Source organism: Hemicordylus capensis, chromosome 3 (assembly GCF_027244095.1).
Source record: "Hemicordylus capensis ecotype Gifberg chromosome 3, rHemCap1.1.pri, whole genome shotgun sequence".
Lineage (NCBI taxonomy): Eukaryota > Metazoa > Chordata > Lepidosauria > Squamata > Cordylidae > Hemicordylus > Hemicordylus capensis.
The window spans coordinates 1,601,039-1,628,805 of NC_069659.1; the positions used below are offsets into that span (position 1 = coordinate 1,601,039).

Below are 27,767 nucleotides of genomic sequence, written 5' to 3' on the forward strand. Positions count from 1 at the left end.
GAAACAACTGAGAACCAGCAAAGTGAAAATGGCACCAGGATGATATAGTGAGGTTATGCTCCCTTGGTCACCCCACTTCCCTGAGTGCTGAGAAGCTCAAGGGGGTCGCAGAGCACCTTGGATTCTGGTTTCCAAAAGGGTTCTAGCAGACCAGGGTCCAACTTACAGCCGGCAATGCTTGTTCCTGACTTCCTACCCGTGGCCATTAGCCATAAGGCTTCCCCTATGGAATGTGATGACATTGACCATATTCCACAAAAGCCAAGCCTGCTGAGGTTAGGAAGGCAACACCTTCTCCGTAGAACCAAAAGGCCAGCTTGGCAGTGGCTGTGCTTGCATGGCAGGTCTGGATTCCTTCTGCCACTGGAGCTGGAGTGCTGAGGGGTGCAGAGTGCAGCAAGCACAGGAGAGAGTGGCATTCGCTAGAAGATGCAGCCAAGACTTTGCTCATGCTGGAGACCCTCATTCTGTAGCTCTGTTTTGGGTGTTGTCGTCCCCCACCATTTCCATTGCTCCCTCATTGTCCTATCCCCCCCATTCAAATTAAACTAAAAAGATGACAGCATAAAATGATATATAATTTTTAAAAACGGGGAAAATCAAAAGTGGGGGGGAGGGAAAAATAAACAATTCTTACTTATTAGCATATTATATGAATAATATATCATTTCTAAAAATATTTATTTATTTGTTTGTTTGTTTTATATACCACCCTTCCAAGATGGGTGTATGTTCAGTTTCCATTTTTTAAAGATGGTTCAGTTCAGTTTACATTTTTTTAAAGCAAAAAACAAAAACCCAACCAATTAACAATTAAAATCATAAACCAATTAAAAGCAGACTAAAATGATAATTAAAACTAGATAACATTAAAACTAAATATAATTAAAAGCCAGGCTAAAAAGACGGGTCTTTATGGCTCTCCTGAAGGCCTTCAACGAAGACAATCCTCTTGTATCCATTTCTTATAAGAAATTCTTCTAAGGATGGTTTCTTAAGGCACCATCAGTTGCTACAAACTCCTCTTCTTTAGCATTCTACTGGGAAAAGACCAGTTCAGATGTGGAAAGACTTATTTGAAGTTGTTGGTCAGAAGTGCATTTGTCCTCCCAATGTTGCATAATAAATCCCATTAACAGCTCCCCATGTTTGAAGAATCAGCAGTTCTTGATGCAGTGATAAATTCCATGTATTAGGGATATAATAACCCAAAAGGGCGTGGACACCTTTAACTGAGGTTTGCTGTACAGTAATATCGACAATTTTGTGGATTTCAAGCCAAAATGGAACAATAACAGGACCAGACCAGATGAGACCATATGGCTGCATTTGCACATCACATGAAACCGGAAGGAAATGGGGCAGAGGTTGGAACTCCGTTACATCCCAATGAGTGCAACTGTGGGTTTGAGGCAAAAGTGACCTGCGGGTTGCCTCACTAAACTCCAGTTTGAACCTTTGGTTTGTAGTACATTTCACCACTCCAACTTGAGGTTTGGCAGTGGCAGCCAAACCTGAATGCAGTTTCTGAACGTGCACGCTGCCATAACTGCAATTTTGTGCTGCTTTTGGAACTGTAATAACAGAGAAGGCAGCCCAGACCCACCCAGGAGCATGGTAGCTCTATGTACACCACAGCTCTCGATGGCCACCTCTCGGTGAAAGCAAGCACCACACCCCCTCCATCCTCCTTTCTCTTCCCAATTCTGTTCAGAGTATTTAAAGAGAGATTACCCTTTTGGGTTTTCTGCCACTTTCAATAGCTTTTTGCCACTTTCAGTGGGAACTGGGTACTCTCCTACAGATATAGGAGAGAAAGATGGGGGTGGTGAAAGTGGGGAGGCAGTCCCACCCACCACTATACATGTCACACTATTTAACTGTCTGTCTGTGCAGAAACACTGGTCTGCAGAACACATTGCTGCATAGCAACAAAACGCTGCGCACCAACAGGACACCTTCTTCGGGATTGCAGTGCCCCTTGTGAAGTAGGGTGTGTGTGTGTGTGTCTGTCTGTCTGTCTGTCTTTCCCTTACACAGTGATGCCCCTCACCAGACAACCTGTGCTGTGGTCACACGCATCCCCAACACTGGCGCCATGCATAGGAAAGGTGGTACCTGCACAAAAGGTGTGCACCTGCCACAATTCCCATTGTCAGTGTCCTGGGCAAATGGAAGGTGGCAGCCATGGGGTGCCAATGCACCCCCAGCAAGGGCACTTGTCTCTGGATGCTGCATGGAAGATTTTGTTGCTGTTAAAAGCAGAGGGCACAGCTTGGCATTGCTGGGCTCTCCCTGCAGCGTACATATTAACATTACTTAGTTTTGTGCAATCCATTCAAAAGGCCTCCAGGTTTAGGTTTATGCTTATGTGAGATGGCTGAATTCCTGCACATTGAACTTCCAAGACCCTCTCGCTAGTAAATTCTACAGCTGGGAGTAACTGAGCAGGGGTGTTATGAGGGGGCAGGAGTCCCCCATCACCACCACCACCCCGCCAGTGCCGCCACACCTCCCATGGTCCTCACTATGCAGGTGCCTCACAATGTGAAGAAGGTTGCTTATTCACTTCAGTGCAGGGTGGTGGGATGAGGGGCTAGTCCTGCTTCAAGAATAGGGCACAGATGTAGAGCCTGGGGGCTCCGAGACCACCCTTTGGCATGCTCACCCCCCTCCTTGATCCTCCCTATGAGCACTCAATGAGTGAGGAGGCAGCAAGGTTCTTTGCGGTCTCTAGGAGATTCGACAGGCTGATTGCGGGCTCCAGGACAGCTGTCGAGCCGGCCCAGAGACATGGAAGAGGCCATGCTGGAAGACCCCATGGAGCCACCCACACACCCAGAAGGTCAGAGGAGGTCCTGAGGAGAGTTGACTGCAGCAGGTAGGCATGGGCAGTGAGAGCAGCCTTGGCAAGACAGGCCTGGGAGCATCGGCCCACCGCCAAGGCAGTCAGGTGCGTGGTGTTGGGAAGGTGCACCTCTCTTGAAACCTTGGATGGTGGCAGGGATTCATCACTCGCCCACAGCTGTGGCATCAGCGGGATCAGAGAATCCAAACACCTGTTCCCACTGTGCAGAGTAAAAGGCTTCCAGAGCACTGCTGTTAAATACAGTCAAAAGGAGTCTGAAATAAACCAGTGTGTTTCTTTCCAAATGCAAATGAACAGTTCACCCCTAAGACTTGGCGGGGAGGGCCATGCGCGGTTTAGGTGGTTGGTTGCAGCAGCAGCGGAGGACATATTCTGCCCCCACACACCCCACCCCTCCATTTGCGGTGCACTGTGGGAATGGATGGCGCTGGGGGTACACGGTGCTCTAGGAGCTTGGATCCATGGATCCTTAGGTTCAGAAACCAGAGGGTGTGGAGGGAGGGAAAGTTGAGCTATTTGGCAACCTTGGAGAGTGCCCTGTCTGGCAAAGGGCAGGGCACCAGGCTGTGGATTTTTCCCAAGTGAGGGTCCCGAGCCTTGGAAAGTTTCATAGCGCTACGCTAGCGGTCTGGTGAGTTCTCCCAGGCCCTTGAAAGTCAGGGTGAGGAGAGATGTAGGATTATGAAAGAGATTATAGGAATATTTCTAGCTTGACTGGTGCAGAGCTTCTGCACACTAGTCGATTGCTCTCCTCACTCCCCACCCCAGAGACCTCACCACCCTCGGCTGAGCCCTGCTCCTGCTCCACCTCCTTCCTTCTCCTCTTTGCTTTCTTTCTTGTCCTTGCCTGTGCTCCTTTGCACTCGGGCCAGCCGGTGGCGATGCCAAGATGCCCTCGTGGGGGCTGGCCATGCTGTGGGTACTGGCACTGGACTGGCGGGGCACTACAGCTGCCTCCTCCGCCTCCACCTCCTCAGCAGGCCCCTTGGAACACCGCTGCCTCGGCTCCAACATGGTGGCCGCTGGGAGTGGGTTTTCCAGCGAGCGTGTGCGCGAGCAAGAGAGAACATGCATGCTCCCGCAGAGCCCTGATTAGTTTAGCACTGTGAGGGCAGGGCGAGGGTGGGGCTTGCCATGTACCACCCAAGGCTTTTATAGAGAGAGATTGATTTAATGGTAGTTTGATAGCCCAGCTCAGAGCCCTTAAGGGCAACTTGGTTAATCAGCTGCTTAATTTAGGTTAAGCAGTTAACCTAGTTTGGTGTGCAATTTCAAGGCCGCATTCGGACATCACACTAAACCGGAGGTTTAGGCTTGTAATCTGCTCCACCATCCATGAGAGGGAAGGGTAAGCCAGGGTGCTGGCCAGAAGTTGGTTATTCCTTATAGAGTTGGAAAGGAGAGAAAAGGTATTAATGCTCAGAGCATGGACCCATCAGTGTCCATCTGCACTCTGATTCTTCCCATGTGAACTGGTGACTGAAACTGATTCATCTTGAGAGTATCTGAGAGACCACAAGACCATTGAGATTTGTAGTTAAGGACCTCTAGTATGGAAAAGGATTTTATATCTTCAACTGAGACTCTGTTTCTGGGTGATTTTTGTACCTGCCATGAACCTAGAGCTCCTTGGGAGATCTGTTGGGCCTCTTTTCCGTATTTAAACTCCCAAATAAATAAGTGTTCTAGAAAAAAGCTGAGCAAAGCAGAGGACATTCTCCAACCCCACCAACCACCACCCCAAAGGGTCCTGAGCCACACCTCTATCCTGATCTCCCTTTGGTGCAACCAGTCAAAGGATGTGGTCTTGGACAGCCAAGAGTGGAAGCTGCCCCAGCTCCAGAGCCCACAGAGGCTTGGGATGAGATTGACTCTCCACAAATGAGGAACTGGAACATTGGATAAAGAGTGGGACCTCTCTCCTTGCATTTGCTTGGATTCAGGAGTGGTGTGTTTTGAGATGATTCTCAACTGAGAGATAGACAGCCCAATTCTCATAACTTTATTGGTCTGTATGAAGATTCTAAGAGGCTCCACTGGAATCTTTACTCCTCAAGAACCTTCTAACTATCCTTGTTCGAATTTGCTTGGTTTTTACACTGTACACGATGGGGTTCATCAGAGGAGGCACCAAAAGGTAGACGTTAGCCATGAGGATGTGAACCACAGGGGGAGCATTTTTCCCATATCGGTGGATCATGGAGAGGCCAATCATTGGGATGTAGAAGGTGAGGACAGCACAGATGTGGGAAATGCATGTGTTCAGGGCCCGGAGGCGCTCTACCCTGGAGGCAATGCTCAGCACAGTTTTGAGGATCATGATGTAAGAAAAAACGAGCAACACAGAGTCAAGAGCCATGGAAGAGATGACCACCATCAAGCCATAGATGCTGCTCAATCTGTTGTCTGAACGCACCACCTTCAGAATATCCTGGTGCAAGCAGAATGAATATGAGAGCACATTTATGCCTCCATATTGCAGCCTCTTCAGGAGGATGCAGGTTGGAAGGACAAGGAGGGCAGCCCTGAGGGTAACCCCCACCCCAATCTTGATGATGGTGTCATTGGTCAAGATAGTTGTGTACCTTAGAGGGTTCCGGATGGCCACCAAGCGATCAAAGGCCATGGAGAGGAGAATGCCAGACTCAATGATGGAGAAGGTGTGGATGAAGTACATTTGGACCAGGCAGGCATTGAAGTCAATCACACGACGGTTGAACCAAAGGACACTCAGCATGGTGGGCAAAGTGGTAGAGGACAAGCCCAGGTCAGAGAGCGCCAGCATGGAGAGGAAGTAGTACATGGGCTCATGGAGGGTTGGGTCTGTCTTGATGATGAAAAGGATGGTACAGTTGCCTGCGATGGCTGTGAGGTACATGGAGCAGATGGGGATGGAGATCCAGATGTGGGAATGTTCCAGCCCAGGGAAGCCTGTCAAGAGGAACACTGGAGGAATGGCAGACCCATTGGAGGAAGACATGATGCTCTTCAGAGACCTTTCAGCCGTGCCCTTTGCTTCTCCCTCTTTGCTGTTCCCTGTGAAAAGAGAAATAAATCATGTGGCCATTCAAACTGCCCAGTGCTAACAGAGAAGTAATTTAGCTAACAATGGTCCTAAGGTGAAGCACAGTCAACCCCTCGAAAACGGAGCTTTTTTACTGATGCGGTATGCTTTCCCAGGCATGAAAAGGGTAAATGTGCCCAAATACTCCTAATATACATATATATATTTTAAAAGCGAATCAGAGCAGAAAGTAGACTTGTCAAAGAATATTCTCCTGCATTATTTAGCATAGGAGAGAATATTTCGGAGAATTATTCTACTCATTCTATTAAAGGTATTGGAGAATATTCTTTTACAAGTCTAGCAGAAACCCAGCAAACTCATTTGACTACCATCTGCCCAAATGGGAAGCACTCTCAAAATTCCCAAGCCACACCCCAAGAAACCGTACGGCATGCCCAGCAACTGCAGCGTGTTTCTTTGTTGGCTCAGGCAAGTGGGCAATCACACAAATACTCCGTAAAAATAGGCTGAATTGTCACCTGTCAGGGCAAGAGTTTAAGAAAAGAATCTTCCTTTCCAGGCCAGCCCTTGTAATGTGAATCCCGCCGGGGCTTGGCACAGGTAAGGCCTGTTGGAAGTTAAAGGACTTTGCGCTGTCTCTTGTCTCAGACAGTGGAGGACAGACTAGTGAGTCAGAGGGCTCATCCCTTCTCTACTGCTCTGACACTATCCCTTTGGAATGTAGATTGCTACTCTTAGGGACTAACTTCCTTCCTTCCTGCTTTGCACTTCCTCTTCTCTTCCTGCTTTGCACTTCCTTTTTCTCTTCTCTTCCTGTTCCTTCTACCTTGCAACATGCAAGCTCCTCTCCCTGCACCATGTGTGCAGAGATGCAGAATCCATCTGCATCCAGCTAGCAAGCTAGATTAGAGATAATAAGAACATAAGAACAGCCCTGCTGGATCAGGCCCATGGCCCATCTAGTCCAGCATCCTGTTTCGCACAGTGGCCCACCAGATGCCGCTGGAAGCCACAGACAGGAGTTGAGGGCGTGCCCTCTCTCCTGCCATCACTGCCCTGAAACTGGTACTCAGAGGCATCCTGCCTTTGAGGCTGGAGGTGGCCCACAGCCCTCCGACTAGTAGCCATTGATAGACCTCTCCTCCATGAAGTCATCCAAACCCCTCTTCAAGCCATCCAGGTTGTTGGCTGTCACCACCTCCTGTGGCAGAGAGTTCCACAAGTGGATCACACGTTGTATGAAAAAGTACTTCCGTTTGTTGGTCCTAGACCTCCTGGCAATCAATTTCATGGAGTGACCCCTGGTTCTAGTGTTGTGTGAGAGGGAAAAGAATTTCTCTCTCTCCATTTTCTCCACCCCATGCATGATTTTATAGACCTCTATCATGTCTCCCCGCAGTTGTCTTTTTTCTAAACTAAAAAGCCCCAGGTGGTGTAGTCTTGCCTCATAAGAAAGGTGTTCTAGGCCCCTGATCATCTTGGTTGATCCTAACTCCTCACTTTCCTATCTAGAATGGAGTTCTCTAATAAATACAATTTATATTGATTTGAAACTATGAACTGGCTCCAAGTTACTCTCAGCATACACGCATGCCTAACAAAATTCTGCTGTGTTGTGCCTCTGTGTGCTCTACTATAATGAACAAGGGTTTCTCCTACCAGAGAGAATTCCCAACAGGCAGGAGATCTGTGGCTGGATCTCCTGACTTCTCTCTGTGTGTGTCTGCGTAAGCTGAAAACCACCTGGTGGCACCCCCACTTGACCCAAAACAGCAGGGAGCATAATGGCAGTGGCAGTAGTGGCTGGAGATGTCTACGAATCGCATTTCGAGACATGATTCAGAACACATCCTTTGCCTCTTTAAAATAGAGGAGAGCAGGTGCCTATCTGCTCCTCCACCACTCACCACCACTTCCTGAATCAGCAGAGTGACTCCCAGCTATCTTCAAGTGCCAGTGGGGCTCTCCCCCAACTTCCACCACACGCCACCACCACGGACATGGTATGCACCTGGTCTCCTCCATTTTAAAGGGGCAGGGGATGCATTCCAAATCATGTTTCAAAACACTATTCATGCACATCCCTTGCGGTGGCGAGAGGAGGATGAGGATGAAGAAGGCATGAACGAGGAAGAGGAGGAAGGCCAAAGGTGATTAGGATCCGGGTTGTAGCATTTGTGTCTTTGGGGGGAAGAAATATAGCCCTCCTCCAGCAGCATGACCCTGATCCCAATTGCCTGACTGAAGCTGCTTTTAGTTGTGGACAAGTACATGATAGAAAGCTGATTGGGATCAGGGCCACATTGCTGGGTGACTTGGACTGGAGCTACAGCACAGGAAGAACATTCGCCTTAGAACCAATCAAAGCGAAGTTGACCTTGGACTTAATCCTGAGTGCAAGATGTCCGCAATCCTTAATCCCAGGACCTGGTGCAAGATGTCAGAGTTGCGGAACCAGTGGGGACCTGTGACCATAGTGTGATCCAATTCAGCTTATATGTGAGTGGAGTATGCCAAGGAAGTCCAACACAGATTCGTTGGACTTCAGAAGAGGAAAATTCTCAAAAATGAGGGGACTGGCAAAAAGGAAGCTGAAAGGGAAAAGCATGCTTTCACTCCAGAAAGCATGGAATGTATTTAAAACCAGAATAATAGAAGCTCAGTTGGAATGTATTCCAAGAAGCAGGAAAAGTACCACCAAGTTTGGGGGGATGCCAGCGTGGCTGACAAGTAGAGTCAGGGAAGCGATAAAAGGGAAGGAGACTTCCTTCAGAAAATGGAAGAACTGCCCAAATGAAGAGAACAGGAAGGAACATAAACTCTGGCAAAATAAATGCAAGGAGATGATAACGGATGCAAAGAGAGAGTTTGAGGAGCATATAGCTAGAAGTGTCAAGGGGAATAAGAAAAACTTCTTTAAATAAAGCAGAAACCTGCCCGGGTGGCAGTTGGCCCCTTAGATGATGCAGTCATGAAAGGGATTGTTATTAACTAAAAATTAACAAATCTCCAGGGCCAGAGAGCAGCCACCCAAGAGTTCTGAAGGAACTCAAATGTGAAACTGCTGATCTCCTAGCACAAATATGTAACTTGTCCCTACAATCAGGCTCTGTACTACGAGAGGACTGGAAAGTAGCTAATATAACTCCAATTCTTGAAAAAAGGATCTGGGGGGATCCGGGAAACTACAGGCTGATTAGCTTAACTTCTGTGCCTGGTAAATTGATGGAAAGCATGCTTAAGGGCAAAATTGTTAAACACATAGAAGAATGGGCCTTGCTGAAGGAGAACCAGCATGGCTTCTGCAAAGATAAGTCTTGCCTCACTAACCTTTGGAGTTCTTTGAGAGTGTCAACAGGCATGTGGATAAAGGTGATCCGGTTGACATAGTATTCCATAAAGTGCTTACTTTGTACTTGTACAAAGCACTTAACAAAGTGCTCCACCAAAGGCTTTTGAGTAAACCTAGCAATCATGGGATAAAAAGCACAGGTCCATGTGTGGATTGGTAACTGGTTGAAGGGCAGGAAACAGAGAGTAGGAATAAATGGACAGTTTTCATTATGGAGCGAAGTAAGAAGTGGGGTCCCCCAAGGATCTGTATTGGCACCAGTGCTCTTTAACTTGTTCATAAATGATCTAGAAGTTGCGGTAACTAGGAAAGTGGACATATTTGCAGATGACCCTAAACTGTTTAGGGTGGTGACATCCAAATCAGATTGTGAGGCGCTCCAAAAGGATCTCTCCAAACTGGGGGTGTGGGTGATAAAATGGTAAAGGTGGTTCAATGTAAGCAAGTGTAAAGTGATGCAAATTTGGGCAACCCTCCCTCAACTTCACAATACACCTATGGGGTCTGAGCTGTCTGTGACTGACCAAGAGAGAAATCTTGAGGTTGTGGTAGACAGCTCATTGAAAGTGTCGACTTAATGCATGGCAACTATGAAAAAGACAAATTCCATGTTAGGGATCATTAGGAAGGAGATTGAAAATAAAATTCTAATATTATAATGCCCTTATACAAAACTATGGTGCGGCCACACCTGGAGTACTGTGTACAATTCTGGTCACCACATCTAAAGAAGGACATTGTAGAACTGGAAAAGGTGCAGAAGAGGGCAACCAAGATGATCAGGGGCCTGGAGCACCTTCCTTTTGAGGCAAGGCTACAACACCTGGGGCTTTTTAGTTTGGAAAAGACTAGAGGGAGACATGATAGAGATATGGGATGTTGTGATGGCCACCAGCTTTAAAAGGGACTTAGGCAAATTCATGGGGGACATGTCTATCAACGGCTACTAGTCTGATGGCTATGGGCCACCTCCAGACTCAGAGGCAAGGCAAGATGCCTTTCAATACTAGTTGCAGGGGAGCAACAGCAGCAGGAGAGAGGGCATGCCTTCGTCTATAGGCTCTACAGAGGCATCTGGTGGGCCACTGTGTGAAACAGGATGCTGGACTAGATGGGCTTCCTTGGGCCTGATCCAGCAGGGCTGTTCTTGGGTTCTTATGAAGAAATTCTAGAGACCCCTCCCCACCGTGTGTCCCCACCGGGCTACTTTGAGTAAGAGAGAAAGACATAGATTCAACACTGAACTCCAACATGTCACTTGGAGTTTGTCCCGGCCAGACTTTAACTCCACCATCCTCGCCGGTGCTAAGTCTGCTGAACAGACAAACCCCCCAAGACCCGTCAAGGTGAACCTCCTAAAAGCCCATCTTTTAATTGAAATGCGACTCACCAAAATTCCCTCTCGCAGTTTAATGCTGGTGGCCTTTTGGTGGCTTCTGACAGTTTTCTGAGCCTTTGGTGTTACCGTCGGGACACCTACATTTTCTGACTGCACACAGCCATGTGCCTGCAATGCCAGCCGCCCAAGTGCCTCTTTATTTATGCGCCTGTGAGGAGGAATTCCCCCTGGAAAGCTCCTGTCTCACTTGAAGCTGCCCCTGAGAGTTGCGAAGCTGCAAAGTTAATTTATGCAGCTGGAAGTTAATTCCTGGGAGCCTGGCTAGATTTTGCAGGACCATCCTATGAGGACAAATGACTGAGGATGAGCTGCATTGTTGCTATTACTTATATCGGGGTGGGGAGCAGCTTGGCCCTCCAGCTGTTTCTGAACTACAACTCCCATCATCCCCAGCCATGGATTTATATACTAAGAAGTTTAGTATAAAACTAAACTTCTGATTTATATACTAAGAAGTTCCATAGTTCTCTAACCTGCTGCCAGCATATTTTACCTCTTTTAACCTTAGGCTTGACAGCCTGTGTTGCTCGAGATGTTGTTGCATCCACCTTCCAAGAAAGAGTAGGTTTAAAGATGAAAGTACATAAAAATGATCTCAGCTTTTTGGTTGGCTGAAGAAAGACAAGGACTTTTTATGGCCATTGCACAGCAACAGGATAATAGCCCGTTTCATGGACCGGTTCCGGTCCAGCTGGATGATGGCAGAATGAAGCAGTAGCGTCTGGCCCAAATGAGCCAGGAGGGCACCAAAGGAGGCCACTCGGTTTGGTCCTCTCTCCCCTGTGCTGTGTGTAGGCTGGCCATTCGTCCAGTAGAGCGGTGCAGTTAACGGCAGTCAGTGGCCTCCAGGGACCCGGATGTCATTTTTGCAGGACCATTTTGTAGCTCCCACACCGCCCCTTGCCCTGCCCTCACCCCAGAAAGCCTGCCATGCATCAACAGCCAAGTGGCGTGGTGGCCCCAATGCCGGAGTGAGCCGCCAAAGGAGCTCCATCCACTCTCAACCCCACCCGGCAATCTCCGGAGAGCTTCAGAAGTGATTGGCAAGTCCACGGAGGCAGGGGAGTGTCCTGAGTGAGCAGCAGGCACCATAAGCCCTTCCCTGCCATGGGACCCTTGGCCGGGTCACAGCCTGGCTGACCTGAGCTTCATCCCAGCACGGAAGGTGGAGCGAGCCAGGGGAAAAGGAGCTGTCCAGGACTCGACTGACAGGCAGGCGGTGCAATCAGGCAGCCCCGCCTGAACCCGAGGGCTGGACCCTGCGGCATCCTGAACAAGGCCATCTACAGGGCCTGTGGCTGTGCTGGGGCCCTGCCTGTGCATCCCAGGAGCAGGTCGGGGGGGGGACATGGAGCGACTGTTTCCCACACCTGCCACTGGGAGTGTGACCACTGGCAGGAGGTGAGGTGCTGGCATCTGCCTCTGAGGCCCCTTGCTTTGCAGGGAAGCTTCCTAGCTTCCTAGCTTCCCACTAGCTTTGCAGGGAGGAGGTAGCCCTGCATGCCTCAGTCTGCTGGCATCTCCTCCCTGCTCCATCCCCAGCCCATTGGTCCTCGGACTGATCTGCCCCATCCCCACCACCTTATACAGGGAGTACCATTTCTGGAGGGGTCTTTGGCCCCTGATTCCCACTGGTCGGAAATAAGACCTTGGGGAAGGGGCATCCAGCAGCCCCCTGTGCAACCCGGCCCATCCCACATCCCTCCCTGTGCACATCGCTCAGATCCAGACACACAGATCCCTCCGTCTCCCCGAGTGGTCAAGCAGCACCCCACCATGACACTGGCCCTGCAGTCAGTTGTTCCCTGAGTGGCCAGGTCTCCCTGCCGGCATCTGTCAGTGGACTCTGGGGCTGGGGTGACCCTGCATTGCTGGCCAGGGCATGCGGTGTGTGCGGCAAGATCCTCGGCCAAAAGGCCTAAGAATCCTCCAAAGGGGGTCCCTGGACATTCCCTGGCTCTCATGTAGAGAGCAGAGAGGACAAAAGCCCTTCCCTTATCAATGCTGGCGTCTGAAACGCCAAAAGGTGAAAAACGACCAAACAACAATGGAGTTGAGTTTTGGAACTAGAACATTCAGATGGTTAAATGTTCATAGTAGAAAGGGGACTACTGAGATGAATCACAGGGCCAGTTTGGATGCCGCTGCAGACAGGGGCGTAGCAAGGTTGGAGTTGGCCCAGAGACAAGATTTCAAAATGCCCCCCCCCCGAACCGAAGCTCATGAAGTAAAGAAATCTTAAATGAGGCTGAATAGTGGTCACAAAAAGCATTGATATCTATATATAGATATAGATAGATAGATAGATAGATAGATAGATATATCTCCTATGTGCCACAATAGAACATCATCCTAAATTGGACGATGCAAGTCATTGAATGGTACTAGAGAAAGACATGCCGTTCTAGTAGCTCCAGGTCTTCACACTCACATCAGTTTCGGAGGATGAATCCAACTGAAGGAATCCCCTGGGCGGGTGCGCGGCTGGGGGAGTCAGTCATGTGATGTGCCTCTGTGAGGTCCCCCAAGGCAGTGGGCCCCCAGACAACTGTCTCCCCTGGCCCTATTATAGTTACACCCCTGGCTGCAGAACTAAGGCCTGGTAAGACCAGACTCCGCATGATGGCCTCCAAGCCTCGGGTACCCTCACTGCTCCCTTCCGTGTGTGTGGATGTCCACATTCTATCTAGGACAGAATAGGGACAAAGGGACATAGGAAGCCACCATATACTGAGTCAGACCCTTGGACCATCTAGCTCACTATTGTCTACATAGACTGGCAGCAGCTTCTCCAATGTTGCAGGCAGGCCTAACTTGGAGATGCTGCCAGGGAGGAAACCTGGAACCTAGATGCTCCTCCCAGAGCGGCCCCATTATCTCCTGAGGGGAATATCTTACATTGCTCACACTTCTAGACTCCCATTCAAATGCAACCAGGGTGGACCCTGCTTAGCTAAGGGGACAAGTATTGCTTGCTACCACCAGACCAGCTCTCCTCTCCAGTCCTCATTTATTCTTTCTTCAGATATGCTGAGATCTGGACCCAAGGCTTGAAATAAGTTGCATATCTTGGCGTGTTTGAAGTAAGTTGGCCAGAGTAAACCAAGACTGGCAGGTATGGACGTGTTGGAAGTCAGGGATTCTCTCTGTGTTCTCTTGGTTAGGTAATTTACTCCAGGCACCAGAATCACACTTTCAAATAGAGCTTTATTAAAGTTTGCTAGCAAGCAAAGTTCACTGGGTGCAGCTGCCCGCTCTAGCAGTTTCTACGTCTCTTTTATATTGAGATAACAGTACATTCCACACTTGCACATTGCATACAAGCCAATACATCCCCTTTTAACCCCCAAAGGTCCCAGATGCTTTCGAGTGTGACTTCTCTCTCACATAGAGACATAATTAAGCACCTTCAAGGTGAGGGACAGAATGTACCAGATACAAAAAGCGCCATCTATCTCAGCTAGCTTGATACTATTCAAACTAAACTTTTTCGCTGCTCAAGCACATTTTCAAATATCTTCCCACAGACGTCACAATCAGTCTTGGTTTATTTTAACTTAGATAGGCAGTGTGTGTATCTTAGGCTCAGAGATTTCACATAGCACCCAGGTTTAACCTGAGTTCTGCATGGTGTCAGATGCTCCAGGCCCATGATCATCTTCGTTGCCCTCTTCTGCACCTTTCACACTTCTACAATGTCCTCCTTAAGATATGGTGACCAGAACCAAACACAATACTCCAAATGTGGCTGAACCACAGATTTGTATAAGGGCATGATAGCACCAGGGAATTTAGGACTAGCAAACAGAGGTACTTTTTCACACAATGCATAATCAACTTGTGGAATTCTCTGCCACAAGCTGTGGTGACAGCCAACAACCTGGATGGCTTTAAGAGGGTTCGGATAACTTCATGGAGGAGAGAAGTTATCCAGCCTCAAAAGCAGGATGCCTCTGAGTACCAGTTGCAGGGGAGTAACAGCAGGAGAGAAGGCATGCCCTCAACTCCTGCTGTAGGCTTCCAGTGGCATCTGGTGGGCCACTGTGTGAAACAGGATGCTGGACTAGATGGGCCTTGGGCCTGATCCAGCAGGGCTGTTCTTATGTCCTTATGTGATTGGTGTGTTTCTATGTGTCCCTACAGCTGTAGCAAATTTGTTTCAAATTGGTTAAGTGGTTCACAAGTTAGCCCACTTGTGCCTCAAACATTCATATGTCCGCCTTCTTGGATTGGGATAGACGACATCATCACAAACTATGCCATTGAGATGTCCCTATGTGTCCTTACAGCTGTAGTAAATTTCGTTAAAATCGGTTAAGTGATTCACAAGTTAGCCCACTTGCATCTCAAAAGTTTACGCATCTGCCATCTTGAATTCGGGTGGAAGACATCATCATAAACTATGCCATTGAGGTGTCCCTGTGTGTCACTCACTGCAGCTGTACCCAATTTGGTTCAAATAGATTAGGCAGTCCACAAATTAGCCCACTTGTGCCTCACAGGTTTATGCAGCTGCCATCTTGAATTGGTTTGGATGACATCATCACACACTACACCATTTGGGCATCCCTATGTGTCTCTACAGCTGTAGCAAATTTGGTTCAAATCAGTTAGGCGGTTCACAAGTTAGCCCACTTGCACCTCAAAAGTTTACATGTCTGCCATCTTGGATTGGGGTGGATGACATAATCACAAATTATGCCGTTGAGGTGTCCCTGTGTGTCACTCACTGCAGCTGTACCTAATTTGGTTTAAATTGGTTAGACAGTCCACAAATTAGCCCACTTGTGCCTCAGATGTTCATGCGGACGCCATCTTGAATTGGAGTGGATGACATCATCACACACCATGCCATTTGAGATCCCTATGTGTCCATACAGCTGTAGCAAATTTGGTTCAAATCGGTTAGGTGGTTCACTCGTTAGCCCACTTACGCCTCAAGAGTTTACATGTCTGCCATCTTGGATCGGGGTGGATGACATCATCACAACCTATGCCGTTGAGGTGACCCTTTGTGCCCCTACCACTGTACCTGATTTGGTTCATATTGGTCCAGACGTTGCAAAGTTGATAGGGGGAGACACACGGACACACACACAGAATGCTGGGTGATCTCGTAAGCCTACTGGAAAGTAGGCTTAAAAAGCAAGAGTTTTCCTTACTTGAATTGAATTCAAGTAAAGGATTGCTTGAATTCAACTGCTGCTTGTATCATGTTTGTTTAGGGACAATTGCTGAAAAGTGGGGCAGAAATCCAGAAACAAATGAACAAGTTAATAAAGGCTCAGTGGAACCTGATGTAAAGAGCACCCACCTAGTGGAAACCCAGAGTATCCAGAGTCATGATAAGCAGATGGTCCTTCTCTTGCCAAGGGTCTTCAGAATGCCCTTTTGGATGGGTTGGGTTTTCACGCTGTACACAATGGGATTAAGGACAGGTGGGATGAGGAGGTAGACATCAGCCATGAGAATATGGGCAATGGGAGAAACCTGCTTCCCAAATGTGTGCATCATAGACACCCCAATCACGGTAATGAAAAAGATCAAGACGACACAGATGTGGGAGACACAAGTGTTGAAAGCCTTGAGCTGCTCTTCCCTGGAGGCAACAGCTGTGACAGTTCTGATTATCTTCAGGTATGACAAGAGAATGAGGAGTGCATCTATGACCAATGTGGAGAGGATGACGCACAAGCCATACATGCTGTTTACTGAGGAATCAGAGCAGGAGAGCTTCAGGACGTCTTGATGCAAGCAAAAGGAGTGGGAAAGTAGGTTGCTCTTGCAGTATGTGTACCTTCTCAGTAGCCATGGCGTCGGGAATACAATTCCTGAACTCCTTGCAGCAATGGCCAGGCCGATCTTGACCAACACCAAATTTGTCAAGATGCGGGTATATTTCAGTGGGATGCAAATGGCAACGTAGCAGTTGAAAGCCATGGCCAGGAGCACCAAAGACTCCATGAAGGAGAAGGTGTGGATGAAGAAGAGCTGCATGGCACAAGCACTGAAACCAATTTCCCTGATGTTGAACCAGAAGAGGTCCAACACTGTTGGCAAAGTGGAGAGGGACAAGCCCAAGTCGGTGATGGCCAACATGCACAGGAACCCATACATGGGCTCGTGAAGGCTGGGGTTGGTCTTGATGACGAAGAGGATGGTGCTGTTCCCTAACAGTGCAATGAGGTAGACGGAACAGAATGGGATGGAGATCCAGTAGTGATGGGTCTCTAGCCCAGGGAATCCTAATAGCATGAACACTGGGTGGCTGGAGCCGCTGCTGTTGCTCAGAGGGGACATGGTCCACCAGCAGCAGGGATCTGGCAGGGATCTAGTTGCAGACGAGGGACAGAATCCCTGCAAAGAAAACAAAACCTTGATATTCATTGGAATCGTGTTGCCTGGCAGCAAATCATTTCTCCACAAAGACTGCATAGACGTTGGCCTAAATCCAAACGTGGGTGATGAGAGCAGCTCTGTCCCCATGGAAGGACATCGTGGACCCCTGTCTGCTCAGGGGCATTTCCGAATCATAGCAGGGTGCTTACTGAAAATGTCAGCTCAGTGCCTGGTGGGTGTGAAAAAGGCAAATTCACTTTTAGGGCTCCTTAGGAAATAACGGCTGACTTGGTGAGGAAAATTACTCAAAGTAGTTCTATTGAAATCAAAAGGTCAAGTTGTCCTCTTCATTCCAGTGGGACTACTCTAAGTACTTCCCCTCATCATGTCAGCCAATGACATAGGAGCATCGGGAGGGGCCTTCTGCCAAGTCAGATCCTCGGTCCGTCTAACTCAGGACAGACTCCACTAGCCGGTCTCCAGGGTTTTGTCCAGGGGGTCCCTCCCAGCCCAGCCTGCAGATGCTGCCAGGGGTCGAACCTGGGACCTTGCACATGCCAAGCAGAGGCTCTGCCCTGGAGCTACAGTCCTGCCCTCCAAGAGACATTTGGCAAATCCCCTCATGTGAAGATAGGCATCACTGCGATGAACCCCAGTTGGAACCCTATGTGCACTGCACTTCTCCATGGCTCATCTCAAACAAGATAGTGCAGAGCTGGGAAAGGGGCATAAAAGGGCATAGAAAGGTGCTGAAGGGGTGGGGCAATCTTCCTTATCAAGGAAGCCTGGAGGTCTTAACTAAGAGGGAGAGGTCAAAGGTAGTGCAGAGAAACTTAAACACACACACAAGCATTAATTCTCCTTACACATCCAAACCCACAAGGTCATCAGGGAAACCTCGTGGCGAGCTGAAGGAGGCACTTCGTTAAATTTATTATTATTTCTTTGTTTACACAGTCAGACAGGTGTTATTGACTGGTTTGTTTTATCCAGACATCGAGTCCTTCCCAAGGACCTGGGATGACTGAATTTTATTGTCAATGTTGTTGCTGTTGTTATAGATATCGTCGCAGAATATAGGCTGTTCCCAGTAAAGCTGCTTTTTGTAATTGGCTGATGGTGATTTCTGTGGCCCCGATGGTGTTGAGGTGCTCTTCAAGGTCTTTTGGAATTCCACCCAGGGCGCCAATGACCACTGGGTTTATTTTGGTCTTTTTCTGCCACAGCCTTTCAATTTCAGTTTGTAGATCTTTGTATTTTGTGATTTTTTTCTATTTCTTTTTCTTATTCATTTTCTACCACCCTTCCAAAAATGACTCAGGGCTGTTTACAGAGAGAAATAATGAACAAATAAGATGGCTCCCTGTCCCCAAAGGGCTCACAATCTAAAGAGAAAAATAAGATAGACACCAGCAACACTCACTGGAGGGATGCTGTGCTGGGAGTGACCCCTGCTCAATAAAGAGAATCACCATGTTAAAAAGGTCGGTGCCTCTTTGCCAAGTTAGCAGGGGTTAGCAAATTAAGGTGTGGTTGGGATCTTTGTCCGAGGAGACTGGATCCAATGGCAAGAGACTGTCATTTCTAGCCACTGGGCCTCAGAAGTCTGGGTGCTGAGGCAGTGGTGCAGCCAGGTGATTTCTGACCCTGGACCTGATGGCCTTACGAGGGGCCTCCTCTGATACAAGGAAACCCCCCCCCCATCTGTAAAAGTTCTCAAAGCAGTGTGCATGGGAGAATCAATCACAGACCAATAAGATAAACGAAGAGATCAGTAATAGATAAATAAGAGGAGAGGGGAGGCGGGGTCGTCTGGCCAGTTAAACTCCAGGGTGTGGATCAGCAAAGACCTTCCATTGCATTCATTGGTGGCCATTAAGCCACGGATTCCTTGCAGGCTGCAGCCAGTGAGATAAGGAAGTTCTGCACAGCAGCATTTCTCAAAGGAGCCCAGCCCTTCTTTGGGGCACCAAAAGGGAGCTCTGGAGTTGTAGTTCAGCCTGGCTGCAGAGGGAGGACCTGGCCCAGCCTCTGACCCATGGCTCACCTGGTGAACCTCTGGCTGCTGCCTTTCAGCCTGGACGGATTCCAGAAAGAAGTTGGCTCAGTGGACAGAGAGCTCATGAGCTGCACTGGTGGAAAGCCCCAGAGGAAGAAAAGAGAGCGATGGTGGACAGGAGCGGAGCTGCACCGTAGACAGAGGAGACAAAAAGAATCACCCAAAGAATCCCGAGACTCTTGACTTATCCTGGGAAGTGGACATTTAATCAATGTCCATTTCCCAGGATAGCAGTTCTCACCTCTGTAGAGCTGCCCCCCCCCGCAAGACAGGCTGATGTGCAAATGTCCCCCTGACAGTGAGCAAGGCTGGGGGAGCGTGAAACCCCCCGGAATGGGCCCTGTCTGAGTAGCAGTCCTGAGGGCTATCTGAGCGGCCAGGCAGAGGACTAGGCGTGCGAGGCGGGGGAGGGCGGGCGTCTTAGCCTGTTAGTAGCCCAGTGGGACCCGGGTCCACAGACCTGGGTGAGGGGCAGGATGAAGCCGTCCACCTGCTCTGCTTGGGAAAGGGGAGGCACCTTTCAAAGGGGTTATGCTTATTCCCTTTAAGATATTAAAATGCACACACTCCCAACCACTATTTGCCTCACAGAGCTGCCCAACTAATGCAGACATAATCCAGATGTGCCGCTGACATGTCTTCACTGATATGTCTGTTGTGAGTGTAGATTCAGATTCTTGGGTGGCAGACGAGAGTGGATTCATGGTTTGTCGTTGAAAATCTCATATGCTACCAGAGAATCTACACTCAGAACACCTCCGAAACAACAGAACCCAGCATGGTTGGCACCCTATGTGCACTACACCACCACTCGCTCCCGGCCACCCTAGTGCCCCCCAGGTGGAGTTATGGGTTTGCTGAAACCTCCATTATTCCCTAGGGGGGAAAACCCTTAAACTTCAACAATTCCTAAGAAATCAGCCCTTTGGAATCTGGGTTGTGGCAGGCACCCCTTGGGGCACTGCCACCCAACCCACTCTTTTGCCCCTCAGGCTGCCTTTCTGCCCCAAATCTGCCCCAAAGACATGTACACTTCAGAAATCCTTTACAAATCAGCCCTTTTCCCAATTCCTTTGGAATCTGGGTGGCAGCAGGCAACCATTGGGGGACTACCACCTGAACCACTCTTCTGCTCTCAAATCCCCCTTTCTGCCCTGAATCAACCCCAAATAACATCAACATCACACATCAACAACAGCAGAGTTGGGAAAAAATCAGGCAGATTTCCAAAGGTCATGCACATCCACATCCCCCTGCCTGAAATGCAATTGATCTACACACAACAGTGTGAAACAACAACAATGAAATGCACACTGCCCCACTAGCCAATGAGGGTAAAATTTACCCTTAAATTTGCTTAAAAGGAATAAGGAGGCAATTGCCAGCAGATCAGCCCATGCTTTCGCTGGCCAATCTGCAGGCTGGAAGGGCTGGAAATTCAAACAGATGTCAAAACTCAAAATGGAGACTGAAGGAGAAAGATTTTTTGTGATTGCAAAATGGGGTTCCGAAACAGCCGAAACGAAACGCACATCCCTCCAGTGGATCCCTCCGCCCTGCCTCCTCCTGCTGCTTTCAGGCCCCCAGGGGTTGGCAAGGAGGCTGGGTGGCCCCGGCTGGCGTGCCCTGCTGGCAAAGGCCACTGGGCCACCAAGGGTTAATGGCCAGTGGAGGAGAGGCTTCTTCCCGTTGCCTGAGCAACACTCCCTGGGGAAGCCGGGCAGAGGCTGCTGCCTTTAAGGGCTGGGCAAGCTCAGTGCCAGGGAGGGAGGGAGTGCCAAGGGTGCCACCTGCGCCAGGAGGGTCCTGCTCTTGCCAGCAGCCCTGCAGTGCAGGTGAGTGGGGAGGGGAGGAGGAGGAGGAGGAGGGCTGCCTTGGTGGGTGCTGGGGGCAAGCAGCCTGAGAGTTCTTCATGGCGCTTCATTCGATTTGGACCCAAACGTGGGGGGAAACATTGCCCAGCACCCTGGTCTGTCATCCACTCTTGAAAGGTACAACAATGCCCCTAAATATGGATTTCTAACTGTCCTGGATAGTGTCCTCCTCCATGCTAATAGGCAAGACATCCCGCAGCAATGAGTTCCATAGGTTATCTACTACTTGATGTTCTTCCTTTTGGCTGCCAATGTCCCTACAGGTTAGTTTCCCAAGAGAAAGTGGGGGGAGGGAAGTCATTTCTGCTCCTTCTCGCTCCACAGTTCACTGCTTCCTAAGCTTCTTCTTCCCAGCCCTGCCCTGCCCTGCTTACCTTAAAGGTCCTCAACTGAGCATCTTCAGTATGGAGAGAGAGAAAAAGAGAGAGAGAGAGAGAGAGAAGCTGGGGTTTTTTTTGGGGGGGGGAACACTCCATCCCTCTGGGCCCTCCTTGTTGCCCCCTTCTCCTCTGCTACCTCCAGCAGCCCAGCAGTTTTGGAGACACCCAGAGCGGCACAGACCCCTCTAAACGTGGGGGCATGGGAAGCACAGGACACCGACTGCGTCAGCAGGGCCTTGCCAGATCAGACCCAAAGGGGCCCCTCCAGTTCAGCCTCCTGCTTCCAGGGAGCCCACCAGCAGGCAAATAGCCCTCTCTTGCTGTTTCCCCCCAGCCACTGGTATTCCAAGGTAGACTGCTCCTGTACCTGGAGGTGGCGATCACATAGTATTATTCTAACGGAGTTTGCAAGTCCAATTGCACAGTCCAATACCGAACACAATAATATATATATAGAGAGAGAGAGCAAAATCACACCACTGTATACAACGAGGTCATTCTCAAGACCGAAATGGGGGAGGGCTGGTGGGGAGGCCTGCCTCGCTGCACATGATCAACCCTCCCCATTAGGCTCTGCCGCTCGCTTTCGGCACACAATCAGAGCTGGGAGTCCGTCCTCCGGCATCCCACAATGCCGGAGGTCAGGAGCACGAAGCATGGGGGGACTTCCCTGCTGGTGCTGCTGCTGGGCACTCTTGCCGCCCGGCTTTGTGCAGGCAGCCTGGCTCGTGCCCTTCTTCCTCAGTAGTAGCCGGGGGGGGGTACTTGGGCTACCCAGCAGGGCAGTGCTGGGGTCAGGCCTGATCCAGCACTCCAGGCAAGCAGCCCTACCCAAGAAGGGCAGCGGCTGCTCGTGTGAAGAGCCCCATGACTGTGGACCTAACCAAAATGCAGCAGTTGACATTTCTGAGCGGGGGGGAGATCCCGCTGATGGGTCAAGCCGCGTCGGTCCGGCACACGCTCCCAGCCCTCTCTCAACGCCAAGATGGCCCTCTCCTCTCAGCGAAAGGGCCCCCAGCAGTCTCCATCCCATCCCTCCCAGGAGGGCCTCCCCGCTTTTGTCCCCCCAACCCCCACGGCAGGGCTGGCCCCAGGTCTACCTTCCTGCCCTCAGTGGCATTTTGCGGGGCTCTTTGTGGGATGGCAGTCCACTCTCCAGCCCCCTGCACGAAGAAGAAGAAGAAGAAGGAGAAGTGAATGTCCGCGTGTGGCTGCTGGGCTAGAGGCGGCCTTGTGAAAGGCGCTCCCTTCCTCCGCTCTCCTCTGTGCGAAACGCAGCCCCGCCTCTGCTTCAGCCACTGGCCTTTCTCAGAGCCCGCTCGCTCTGCTTGAGGAGGACAGCACACTGACGCCTCCCAGGGCCTGTCGGAAACGTGGCTCGAGCTGCGGGGTGGTGGTCACTGGCGAGCTGAAGCCGCCCCGAGAGCGCCAGGGAGGAACCCATCGCCTGCCCTGCAGAGGGGAGCGGAGGAGGGGCACACACACACACACACACACACACACACACACACACACCCGGCTTCCAGTGTGGGGCTCACGAGTGAGGCCTGTTGGAAGCAGGCACTGGGCAGGGCAGTGAGAGAAGGTGCTGTTCCGACCGTGAGTGGCATCGTTCAGTTCTGCTGCTCCTGACGATTCACAGTCACTGTGCATGACGTGTGTCCCAAGGAAGTGGCACTTTGGGGCGGTGCTCGGAACAGCTTAACTTTAAGCACTTCCGGCCAGCGTAAAGCTGCCCCTCTGGGAAAGCTCCTGGGCACGGTCCAGATTACAGGCTGTAACCGTTTCATGACAGGTTCACTAAGGGCCCCTCCATTTTGCCCGTGTTACGACATCAGTGGTGTCACTGCGTTGTCAGCAGGGTGCCATTCCTATTTCTCATGCCCTGTTTCGGATTTAATTGTTTCGTTATTGCCCTATTACGTGGCAACAGCGTTGCAGGCAAGCAGCTGTATTTTTCCATTGTAGGGAGGCTTGTCATGTTGTTTATGCTTGCAGTGTGTTGCAGCGTGGACAGTTATTTCCATAAGAACATTAAAACAGTCCTGCTGGATCAGGCACAAGGCCCATCTAGTCCAGCATCATATTGATGTGGATGGGGCTCGTTCCTGAGTCCGCTTAACCAATCAGTCAGACACAAGGATTGGAATTATTAATTGAGGCTTTATTGCCCTGCAGTCAGCAATAGGTAATCAATAGGCTCACTCTCTCAAACCGATTACAGTTTGGTTACAGGTGCATCTTACATTTATACAAACAATCTAAATGATGCTGACACCCTAGACACAGCATACATGGCCCAAGTATCTAGCATGCAAATGATTCATTGTTCATCTGGTGATTACTCCTTATTTGGTTATATAATGTTTTCTTACAATGGGAAGCTTGGCTGTCTCTGCAAGTTTCATAGATACAATTTAGCTGGAGAGAGATAATGATGTCAATCATGAGAGGCAGTGATGTCCCTGAGCTGGGCTGGGGTTACTTTAAGTTAAGATGAGGTTTTCTAAGTAAAATGGAGTTGCTTTGGTTTTTCTAAGCACATCAATATCATTCATATTATAATTAATATCCAAACTCTAAGAGGGGTTTGGATAACTTCATGGAGGAGTGATCTATCAATGGCTACTAGTTGGAGGGCTAGAGGCCCCCTCCAGCCTCAAAGGCAGGATTCCTCTGAGTAGCAGTTGCAGGGGAGCAACAGTGGGGGGGGGCGGCATGTCCTCAGCTTCTGCCCATAAGCTTCCAGTGGCATCTGGTGAGTCACTGTGTGAAACAGGATGCTGGACTAGATGGGCCTCCTTGGGCCTGATCCAGCAGGGCTCTTCAGCCAGTGCAAGAACTGGTTGATTTTACAGCCCCTCTCCGATCCATCCATGAAATAATTTTACCAGACTGACTTTGTTTGCCTTCCAGAGGGCTCCTTGGGGTGGGGGCTGCCCTCTCTCCCTTTCACACCCCCTCCTCCCCCTTGCAAAGTCGCTGCTTTTCTGGAGCCCCTCTGCCAGCCCGGCACTGACGGGGAGAGGAAGCCACCGTGGCAGTGACAGCCCAGGTCAGGGAAAGCCCCTGACTGCCAGCCCCAGAGGAGCCACCACTCTTGCTCCTGTAGTGTATGTGTGGGGGCACAGAGACCAGACCTCCTTCTGGGCAGCCCGCTTCTCCCCCCCTCCCCCGCCCCGATCCCATATTCAGATTGCTTGGTTTTAAAAAAAATTAATCTTTGCTTGTGCAAGCCTGCAATGACGAAAGGCATTGTTTTGGAATGGCGCTTCCCCCTGCTGGTGGATTTGCTCAAATGCCCTGAGAATCAATAATTAATAATAATAATAATAATAATAATAATAATAATAATAATAATAATAATAATGTCAACGATCCCCCTCTCCTTCCACAACCCCATTGGCCTCAAATTGAGGAGGAGGAGGGTCCAGTGAATGCATTCCAAAGGTGGGATATGGATGCTCCCTGCCTGGAAAAACCACAGCAGTGATGGGCAATATGGCTAGGCAAAAGCTTGTCATGTTGCATATAAATTGCTGCACCTGCAGTTTCAAACTGCTGCCTCATTCCATTACACTTTGCAACACTTTAAGCGTTGCAAATCTCATAGTTTGGAAAACGCCCTGGCCACAGATTCTGCTTTTGGAGAGTAGAGATGGATGGATGGGCATATTCCTAACTAGCCTTACACACACATTTCTGGGCTGTTTACATAATATATATATAATGTAAAATAATATATACCATGATTTAAAAACACAACCAGACTAGTGGCAGCTTGTGCTAAGGAGCCAAGGGGCACACTGAAGGAGGTGCGGCGGCTTCTGCTTCCTCCTCTCTTTCCCTCCCTGATCAAGTGCCACACTGCCTGCAGGCTGGTCATTTGTTAGGTAGAGCTGCATGGTTAACCTGGAGCTCTACCTGACAAATGACCAGCCTGCAGGCAGCACAGCTCTCAGAGAAGCCACCTTTGACGAGAAGCCACCTTTGAGAGGAGAGCTGGTCTTGTGGTTGCAAGCATGACTTGTCCCCTTAGCTAAGCAGGGTCCACCCTGGTTGCATCTGAATGGGAGACTAGAAATGTGAGCACTGTAAGATATTCCCTTCAGGGGATGGAGCCGCTCTGGGAAGAGCAGAAGGTTCCCAGTTCCCTCCCTGGCTTCTCCAAGATAGGGCTGATGAGAGAGATGCCTGCCGGCAACCTTGGAGAAGCCGCTGCCAGTCTGTGAAGACAATACTGAGCTAGATAGATCAATGGTTTGACTCAGTACATGGCAGTTTCCTATGTTCCTATGATGCCTCCCCCACTCCCACACATCTTCTCCACTGGAAAAGCCATTCAGGCAGCAGGGCGGAGAAAGGTCTCTCTCTGCCCAAGCCTCTGGAGGGCTGCAGACCGTGGGAGTGGGCTGCATGGTGCTTGCCGGCCCAATGAGATCAGCCAGCATCAAGGGTCTAAAGTAGACTTGGAAGAAACGCACAGCCTGAGTGGGAGGCAAAGGGGAGGGAGGGAGGGAGGGAGGGGGGACACTTTGTCCTGAAGGCCGAAGGGTGGGCTGGGCTGGCGGGGGGGCGGGGGGGGCTCCTGGATGCTCCCTGCCAGTGCTGCTAGCCTTGGTCTCGGCGGACACTGTGTGGAAGCTGCTCCTGTGCTGCTCAGATCATGTCCCCATCTTCAGCTGTAAGCAGGGGACAAACGGTCCATCTAGAACGGTTCTCTTTCAACCGGGGCCGGTTTGATCATGGACTGAACTGGGGGGCGCTTTGGTCCAGTTCAGGCAAACTGGTTCAGGATGAACAGAGGGACATTGCTGAGGCGGTGTGCCGGCGGTGAGAGGGGGAGCGGGGTCCTCTGCGTACTTATCCTGGCCACTGGCTGCTCTTCGCCTTCCTGGTGCAGCAAGCATGCCCCAAGAAACTCCTCCCTCTTGCCCAGATTCCCCTTTACAAGCATATCACCCAAACCAGTTCGGCCAGGCACAGAACCAGACCAGGCCAGGTCAGTTCGAATCCTGTTTGGATCTGAACCGAAGCTGCCAAAGCGGTTCCATGCACACCCCTCGCCGTAAGCCCTGAGCAGACGCACGAGGTGGATCCCTTTCCAGAGGAACCTTAGGATTTCCTCGGGTGTTACAACCTGCACAGCCACCATTGGCAGCTTCTGTGATCTGCACGCCTCTGGTTCCTTGTGCGGTGTGGGAGTTCTGCACAATGTCCTTTAACCACCTTTGCATCTCCCTCCCCAGAGGATGGTGCTGCCAGAGCCTCAGCAAGAGGTGCCCTTGTCATCAATGCCTCACAATCTTACCAGCGCCTGCCCTGGACTCACATTCCTCCTGATGGGCTTCCCTGGCCTGGAATCCGCCTCCCGTTGGCTGGCTTTCCCCATTTGCACCACGTACCTCTTGTCGGCTCTGGGGAACGGGACCGTCCTCTTGGTCATCCTCACTGAGAGGAGCCTCCAGTCCCCGATGTACCTCTTCCTCGGCATGCTGGCTGCTTGCGACTTGGGCTTGTCCACAGCACTCCTGCCCACAATGCTCCGTGTCTTTCTGTTGGGCTCCAGAGAGGTCAGCATGGCTGCCTGCCTCTCCCAGCTCTTCTTCATCCACACCTTCTCCATCATGGAGTCCTCGGTGCTCCTGGCCATGGCCTTTGACCGCTTCCTGGCCATCTGCCACCCCTTGAGATACGCCTCCATCTTGACCAACGCCAAGGTGGCCCACATTGGCTTGGCGATTGCCATCCGGGGGGTGGCCTTGCACGTGGCCATCCCCTTCCTCCTGAAGCGGCTGACCTACTGCCACGCAAATGCCCTCTCCCACTCCTACTGCCTGCATCCGGACGTGATGAAGCTGGCCTGCCACAAGTCCCGCGGGGATGGCATCTACGGACTCTTTGTGGTCTTCTCCACCATGGGGCTGGACCCGGTGCTCATTGTCCTGTCTTATGTCTGGATCCTGAAGACCATCATGGGCATCACCTCCCTGGACGAACGCCTCCGAGCTCTCAACACCTGCGCCTGCCACATCTCGGTGGTGCTGCTGTTCTACAGCCCCATGCTGGCCCTATCCCTGCTCAGCCGCCTGAGCGTCCATGCCCCTCCCCTCCTGCATGTCCTGCTCTCTTACCTCCACTTCCTGGCTCCCCCCGTGCTGAATCCTGTGCTTTACTGTGTCAAAATGAAGGAAGTACGGAAGAGGATATTCACAAAGCTCCTCAGGATCCGAAGGGTTGGCTCAAAAGACTGACGGCTCAGTCCACTGTCTCTGCCACAGGATCAGCAACAGAGAAGCAGGCCTGGCAAAGACCAGTTGCTCTTGCCTATAGGTTGCATCCTTGTGTCTCAGCTTATGCTGTTTCTGTTCATATCCGAAACAGTTTGGAGCGGTGTACAAATTTGACAAACAAACACAATAATAAATATCCACTCGCAATCTATGACTGTGCACATTCCACACACC

General features: G+C 50.3%; 4 protein-coding genes across 7 annotated transcripts in view; 1 reads left to right on the plus strand and 3 right to left on the minus strand.

The window, feature by feature from the left end:
* LOC128349910 (olfactory receptor 51G2-like) overlaps positions 1-22,691 on the minus strand; it is a 28,879-nt gene extending 6,188 nt beyond the window's left edge. The window contains exon 1 of one of the 2 annotated variants that reach the window (XM_053307211.1): positions 22,401-22,691. The gene's annotated coding sequence lies outside the window, so the exon portion shown is untranslated. Of the gene's footprint in view, positions 1-5,454; positions 5,569-22,400 lie in introns of those variants that run through there. The other variant, XM_053307210.1, reaches the window with a different exon arrangement.
* On the minus strand, positions 674-22,950 carry LOC128349909 (olfactory receptor 51G2-like). Of its 3 annotated transcripts, XM_053307207.1 has the most exons (3): positions 22,816-22,950; positions 22,401-22,463; positions 674-5,905 (listed from the first exon to the last, which is right to left on the minus strand). In XM_053307207.1, exon 3 carries the CDS (start codon positions 5,847-5,849, stop codon positions 4,893-4,895), a length of 957 nt encoding a protein of 318 aa, XP_053163182.1. In that variant the 5' UTR covers positions 5,850-5,905; positions 22,401-22,463; positions 22,816-22,950; the 3' UTR covers positions 674-4,892. The 3 variants fall into 3 exon arrangements, with proteins under 3 accessions (XP_053163182.1, XP_053163181.1, XP_053163183.1); XM_053307206.1 differs by lacking the exon at positions 22,401-22,463; XM_053307208.1 differs by lacking the exons at positions 22,401-22,463; positions 22,816-22,950 and adding an exon at positions 10,640-10,753.
* Positions 15,989-17,148, minus strand: LOC128349520 (olfactory receptor 51L1-like). The gene has a single exon (XM_053305940.1). The coding sequence runs from the start codon at positions 17,132-17,134 to the stop codon at positions 15,989-15,991; it is 1,146 nt and encodes a 381-aa protein (XP_053161915.1). The 5' UTR covers positions 17,135-17,148.
* LOC128349521 (olfactory receptor 51G2-like) lies at positions 20,823-27,554 on the plus strand. The gene is made up of 2 exons (XM_053305941.1): positions 20,823-20,881; positions 26,550-27,554. Exon 2 carries the CDS (start codon positions 26,553-26,555, stop codon positions 27,552-27,554), a length of 1,002 nt encoding a protein of 333 aa, XP_053161916.1. The 5' UTR covers positions 20,823-20,881; positions 26,550-26,552.
* Positions 27,555-27,767: the final 213 nt, after the last annotated feature.